The sequence below is a fragment of the Penaeus vannamei genome, chromosome 23 (assembly GCF_042767895.1).
Source record: "Penaeus vannamei isolate JL-2024 chromosome 23, ASM4276789v1, whole genome shotgun sequence".
Taxonomy (NCBI): Eukaryota; Metazoa; Arthropoda; class Malacostraca; order Decapoda; family Penaeidae; genus Penaeus; species Penaeus vannamei.
This window is the reverse complement of record NC_091571.1, coordinates 11,692,246-11,699,745: the sequence shown is the minus strand read 5'-3', so window position 1 is coordinate 11,699,745 and position 7,500 is coordinate 11,692,246. Positions and strand designations below refer to the sequence as shown.

The 7,500-nt window shown below is 31.2% G+C and overlaps 1 protein-coding gene across 23 annotated transcripts in view; it reads left to right on the top strand.

Moving 5' to 3' along the window:
- The window catches only part of LOC113826159 (phosphatidylinositol 4-phosphate 5-kinase type-1 alpha), a 187,651-nt gene that overhangs the window by 109,431 nt on the left and 70,720 nt on the right, over positions 1-7,500 (top strand). For all 23 annotated transcript variants that reach the window (XM_070137707.1, XM_070137703.1, XM_070137700.1 and 20 more), the window contains exons 9-13: positions 2,108-2,242; positions 3,252-3,332; positions 3,828-4,018; positions 4,797-4,929; positions 6,156-6,243. In XM_070137707.1, the coding sequence (XP_069993808.1) occupies positions 2,108-2,242; positions 3,252-3,332; positions 3,828-4,018; positions 4,797-4,929; positions 6,156-6,243 (628 nt within the window). The remainder of the gene's footprint in view (positions 1-2,107; positions 2,243-3,251; positions 3,333-3,827; positions 4,019-4,796; positions 4,930-6,155; positions 6,244-7,500) is intronic.

Sequence of the window (7,500 nt, the reverse complement as noted above, 5' to 3'; positions counted from 1 at the left end):
TAGTCATTTAAAGAATGCAGACCTAAGTCAACAATTGAAAATCTTTTTTCAAAATGTAGAAGTATGCAAGTTTTTTTCTTAGAAGGTGATGGCTAAGAATCCTATATCCCAATTTGGAATTTGTTACATGGAAGTTCGTTGTAAATAACATTTTTAAAATCAGTAATTTTTTTCCATTAAAGTTATACCACTGCACTTTCATTTTTTGTTTGTGTATGTCCGTCTGTGTATGTAGTTGGGGAATTGCCATTCACTGCTTGAAGAACACATCATATCTACTCTTCATCAAATCAAATTTTGATCAATTGGTTCCTTAGCCATAGACAACCCAACCATAGATTTTCATCACAGTGTATGTAACTTTATTTATGATCCTCATTTCAAAGAAATGACCCAGTGAAAAGTAATTAATGCAAGTGACCTATCACTTTGGTTAAGGTACAAAAGTGGCTTACCAAGGACAACAACAACAGTACTAAATCCCCCCCCCCCCCCACCATCCTGTAGAATGAATTTTGCATATACAGATTTCATACCTAGATCCTCTGCCAACATTTCTGAAACTGAACTGTATTCATTGTGACAAATGTAGAAGGTATGAATGTATGAATGAGAATGAATATCTCCCCAATTCAAGAGCTGTATTAAACTGGGTTTAAAGATATATTCTTCAGAAATGTATTTCTGATAAAGATATATTTGAAACTAGTTATATATATCTTTTGTATTGCGAAGATATTCATTCTCATTCATACTTTCTCAGAAACTACTCTGTGAGTTCCCCATATATTTCTCCATTTCATAGACTGTCATTCACCAATTGTACATATTTACATGTTGAAATGTTATGCTTGTTAGAGATCCTTTAGAAGGTGTAGCAATGAAAATGGATTCCTGCCTATGATATGTTTGGACATTTGGTTGACAGATTTTTTTTTTTTTTTTTTTTTTTTTTTTTTTTTTTTTTTTTTCTTTTTTGAAAGGCATCAAATGTGCAGGTTATAAGAAAGATAAACTCCCAGGTTTACACTTTTGCTTGCAGAGTATGAGAAACTGAATATTGAAGCTTCTACCAGGTTTCTACTAAGTTTTTGATATAGTATGTTTAGATAACTATGTCCTTGACACACATGGTTAAATAAATAAATAGATAAAAATATTGCAGTATTAAAATAGTGATAATAATGATCATGATCATCATCATGATGAAAACAATCATAATAGCAATATTAGTAATAATACCAATAACAATAATGATGATGATCATAATAATAATGATAATGACAGTAATGGTAGTGATAAATAATAAAAAGTAAAATTAACAACATCACTTATGATGATAGTAATAGTAATAAAGATAATCATAAGGAGAATAATTATGATAATATTAATGAAAATAGTAAAGACATTTATTATAGAAATGATATATAATGTTTATTATGCTAATGTTAGTGCTATTAATAATGATGCTAGCACTATTGATTATAATGATGATATGATGATAGTAACAATAGTAGTAATAATGGTAATGATTATGATAGAAATAAAGAGGAAGAAGAGGATGGCAGTGATGATATTAAAAACAAAAATGATAATACAACAACAACTTCGACACCAACAACTTCTTGAACATTACCTCATCAGTGCAAATCAGACTGAATACCTTCTATCTTATTGCCAAAGTATATTGATCCTTATTGACCTTTGCTATGTACTTTTCCATAGTCTCAACTGATATTAAGATGCCATCATTCAAATCTAGAACTTTTCTTTTAACACGTATTTATTGTAATATATACCATGTAGCGAATTTGTAGATACTTTAAGTATTCATTTTCTATTGCTCAAAAGTCATATTTGTATAGGGGAGTTGATATCGTACTACTTACGTATTACATACCCTATCAGCAAACATTCATCAACAATTGTACTGTACACAACCTTGCTCACAGCTAAATGTGCAAGCACTTAGTGAAGAGACCAAGTTTGAGTAGAGAAGTAAACCTGTTGAGCAGAGTAATATCCTTGATCATGCTTTTTGTTATTAAGTATTAGGATATGTTTTCCTTTAGTCAAATTTATAAAGAATTTGTTTGTGGTCTTTCAGGCTAGTAAGTATGAACGAAGCAAAGAATCCCCAACATTTAAGGACTTGGACTTTATGGAGCACCATCCTGAAGGTATTCTACTAGAAGCAGAAACCTACAAAGCTCTTGTAAATACCATTGCAAGAGACTGCAGAGTAAGTAGAATTTATTGTTGTAAGACTAAAGTTCATTACATTATTTAACCCTATTTACCAATTAGGAAATATTCTTTTGTTGATTTGAATAATGTATTAAACTTAGACATGAATGTAGGAGATATATCGTTTTCATCAGATAGCTATTATTTAACCATATGAAAGCCGTATTTAAGGAATGATTAATTTCTGTAACCATTTACTCCCCATGATAGTTGGCTGTCAGATTTTTGGTAATCAGCCACTGCTTAGATGGCTTAAGTATTACATATAGTGGTTCTAGTAACTGATTTAGAAAATACCAGTGTTAAGGATAATTGAAAACATTACCAGTTAGATTGGGGAAAGTTTTAGAAAGTGATAGTTGCAGCAGGTATATAGTATGAATCAATGATTTTTGGGTGGATTTGAATATTAATCACATGCCAACAGGGATGGCATGTGCATGGTTGCCATGCCCATTGGGTGTTTAATCTAGGAATTGTTTTTACATATAGATGGCTCCACAAGTACTAGGTCACCAGTGAGCCAGTTACAAGAAGTACCTGTCTCACCTGTTTATCCTGTTCCTTGATTTTCGATAATATTTTCTAGTATTAAATACTACTGTTAGCAATGTCAATAATAATATAATAATTATAATGTTTATAACAAAAATAACAGTATCAATATTGATGGCATTCGTTAAAAAAAAAAAGAAAAAAAGAAAAAAAAAATCCACTATTTTAAGGAAAGGTGGGGTCAAAATCTATTAATTGACTCCTTTGTGGCTAAGCACTATAAGAGCCATCAATGTGCAGAAAAATTTAAGAAACCAATACTAAAGTGAACACAATATTTGCCTGGCAGCATTGGGTTAAGGAATTATAGTTAGTTATAGTTAGGATTTCAGTGTTTGCAGTGTTTTGTAAAGGAAACAAGTAAGTGTAGCACAAATAGATAAATACATTTTGATTATTCTTGTAATTTATAACATTTGTACAACTAATGTATCTCTTTTTTTTTTAAGGTATTAACATCTTTCAAGATTATGGACTATTCCTTATTGGTGGGCATTCATAATTTAGATCTTGCAGCCAGAAAGAAGGCAGTAAGTATTTTTTTCAGTATTTCTCATTATACAGCAACTTTGTTATTATTAATGTTCAGAGTAATGATGGTATTAGTATTGGTAGCAACAATATGGATATCATTAGTAGCTTAAACATTTTTAGAACATGATTCTTCAACTGTGCCCTTTAAGAGTTTCATGTATCCCCATGACTAAGTATTACAAGAAATATTTACTTAATGTTTGCTCAAATTTCTGTTTTATTTCATGTAAACAGGTTTTTATTACTATTGTTGCTACTTTTTTCTTCTAGAGTTACATTTAGCTTAGGTAGAGCCAGGGTACTGGTAGAATTTCTTCTAAGAGGATGCTTACTTAGAAAAAATAAAACAATATCTTTGTAGGAAATGAAGTATTGTCTGTGTTGATAAAACTGTTAATCACCAATTACATCATTCCATTTTATCTTTGTGAGATGTTAGATTTAATCAACAAGAGCTCAACAACATTATGGCTAATATTCTATCTCAACAGCAAGACAAAGAGAAAAAATTAAATGGCGGAGATGGTGGGCCAGCAGAAGATGGGAGTGGAGAGGTGGAAGGAGAAGGGACTGGCCTGACCCGATCCCGCTCAATCAATCGACACAAACTTGTAGCCCACTCAACTGCCATGGAATCCATCCAAGCAGATTCTGATCCAATAGATGAGGAGGACCATGTCCCGTGAGTGCTTTAGAAGTTGATTAGTAGATCAAAGTTACTGATAATGCTCATTTTCTTTGAATTTTTTTTTGTAAGTTGTGCTTTCCTTGAATTGGCAGGGCAAAAATATTTAATAAGTACTTGATGTTAATTTTTCTTTTTGTTTGGGATTTCTGCCAGTTGTTAATTGCTGCCTACACATCTACGAAATGTATATTTATAGTCTCAATTTTCTTACGTCAATAGTTCTTTGTAAACAATTTACCCTACTTTTTCTTTGTTTTTGGATACATGTATATTATATATATATATATATATATATATATATATATATATATATATATATATATATATATATATATATATATATATATATATATATATATATATATATTATATATATATATATATATATATATATATATATATATATATATATATATATATATATATATATATATATATATATATATATATATATATATATATATATATACAATATATATATATATATATATACAATATGATATATATATAATATATATATATATATATATATATATATATATATATATATATATATATATATATATATATATATATATAAAATGCATGTATATATATATTATATATATTTTGTTTTTGTTTTTTGTTAATATCAGATCTTTACAGGAAATAGTACATTTTTCGGTTATTAATTTGCCTGAAACAGTTGCATTTAGTCGCAACTAAAAAAATCCTTTTTGTATATATATTCTTTTGTCTTACTTTATCCTTTTCATTGTTACTATGCTTGCAGGCCTGGAGGCATTCCCGCAAGAAATGCAAAAGGAGAACGACTGTTACTCTTCCTTGGTATCATTGATATTCTGCAGAGTTACCGCTTGAAAAAGAAATTAGAGCACACATTCAAGTCCATGATTCATGATGGGGTAAGTAAGGAGTAAAGATTTTTTAGATGTGATATCCTAGTGTTCATGTTTTTTAAAGCTCATGTGATATAAGATATATGCTTGTAATTATATACACTTGATGAGATTGATATGTACCATAAACTGTCAACTTCCACTCTTTATACTGCCAAGTTCCTTTCCAGTGTGTTTTCTACATTTGCTGCCTCTTATGTCAACTTACATCATCTATTTTTAAAAAAAATTTAAGTGCTACATTTTCAGTTTTCATTCTCTTTTCAGTCTGTTACTTTCTCTACTTCTTGCTCTTTTCTATCTAGTACTTTCACTTCTTATTAATCCAACTTCTTTGTCTTTGCCTTTTTTATCATTATTACAACTATTATTATTGCTTTCTATCAGTTGATCCACTAGTCATATGTTGAATCTTATCGTAACTCAGTGCACAACAAGAGAATATCTACTTCTCAGTTTGGTCATCAGCAGGAAAGTCTGTATGCTATATTAGTTGGTGCAGCCGCTTGTCTGTTTTTCAAACATTCCAATGATAAAGAGGAGCCAAGTGACTCTGAGCTCAGACTGGGTTGGGTTTATCAATTTTTTTTTTTTTTTTTTTTTTTTTTTTAATAAATTTCCAAATAACTAAGGGATACATCAGTCTCATCAGACTAGGGTTGGAAAGTTGTGGTTGTGATAAGCATTATCAAATTTATCTAATGAAAAGAAGGATAGGCCAGTTTAACTAGTCAAGTTTAGTGGAGGTGAAGTCATATTTAGGAAAGATTTACTGTAGTTTCATTCTTCATTGTTGTCATCCCTATTTCATTTCATTATTATAATTTACCTTGTATTTCTCCTCATCTACCTTCTCCCTCTTTCTCCTTCTCCTCGTCTCTTGCTTTTCTACCCCTTTCTTCTCCTCTTCTTCATCCTCTTTCTTTTTTTCTTTCTCTTTCCCTTTCCCTTTCCCTTCTCCATCCTTCTTCCTGTTCCTCTTCTCCTCTATCTTTTCCTTCTCCTCCTCTCCCTCCTGCACCTCTGTATCTTTTGCCATTGTTGTCACTACCACCTCATCCTTATCCCTATCCTCACTCTTTATCTTTTTCTTCTCTCTCATCCCTCTTCTTTTTCTTCATTTTTGTTTTCATCTTCTCCTCTTCCTCCTCCTCCTTCTCCTCCATTTCTGTCTCGTCTCTGTCCTTTTGATAGTTGTTTATGTAATACTGATTAATTCTGACATTTTGCAGGACACGATATCAGTACATCGACCAAACTTTTATGCACAGAGGTTTCTGAAGTTTATGGAAACCACAGTCTTCAAAAAGATTCCATCACGTAAGTTTATCTACTGCTGCCAAGTTCTATAGCTAAAATGTTCAAGAACAGTTTGGCTGTAGCTTTTTTTTTTTTTTAATATTTGGAATTGAAAGTAATCTGATTTTGCAATTATAATCACCAGAAGCACTTTTTTTAATCACCATTTTTCATATCCCAAAGTAGTTTAATATTATCTCAGATTTATTATAATGATTTTCTGGATTTGCAAATGAGTTGGCAGAGTAGCTGCCAGCTGAGTCTTCTCGTAGAGTACACTTAATGAAAACTTACACCTAGACATGCTCACTGTTTTATTTTACCATTTATTGCTTTGTCTTAAGACGTGCCCATCCACCATAGGAAAAAATTGTGCAGATTAATTGAGAATGAGAATTAGTATGAATTCCTCCACATGATTGAAAAGAAAGTGAAAGTATGGAAATTTCTGAGGAGTCTGGATTGTTACAGAATTAAAGGATCATGATAATTATCTTGAAGAAGGTATAGGAATATGTGGATGGTTGGAAATTTGAAATCTGATTTTGTTCTTTTCAAGATTGTCTACTTAAATACAAAAACTGTTAATGTCACAATGGCACTAGGTACTGAGATTACTCATCTCCCTATTAATGGAGTTCAGCAGTAGTGCTTACTTTTTGGAGACAAGACTTTTCTCTTTCTTTTCTTTTCTCTACTTTTTTTTCTTTTTTTTTTTTCTTTCTTTCTTTCTTTCTTTTTAATTTCCCCCCCTCATTCACTGGAATTCTATATGCGTCTCCCAAGCTGTTGATGGAATCAGTGTTTGCATACTTAAGATAGATGTTGTTTTGATGGAAGACCTGCTGGCAGTGCTGTACCATAGACTCTTGACTGTGGCCTTTTCTTTCTCATGTTTGTAAAAGTGCAATGTGATCAACTGAGTCAGAGAACGGCAGTTGGTTAATGGGTGATACACATGTCCTATTTTTGTGCCTCCTGTCATTTGAATTTTTTTCCCCCACCCGAAACACAACAGTCGTTGTAAGGATGTTTGATCACATTTCACAAAATTTATGTTTTATAATGTTGCCCAGGACATATTGGTAGATTACAAGTTTCTCATTGTCTCTGCTATATTTCACATTTAGCCTATTTGAATTTTTCTTGCACTGCTTTGTTTTATGTTTTGTCCCACAGGTTTTGTTCTTGTTATTATTTTATTGTTTGAGTGTGAGTAAGAACAGGCCGATACTGTCCTTGCATATTGATGCATTTGGTTAGACTTCCCTCACCCAC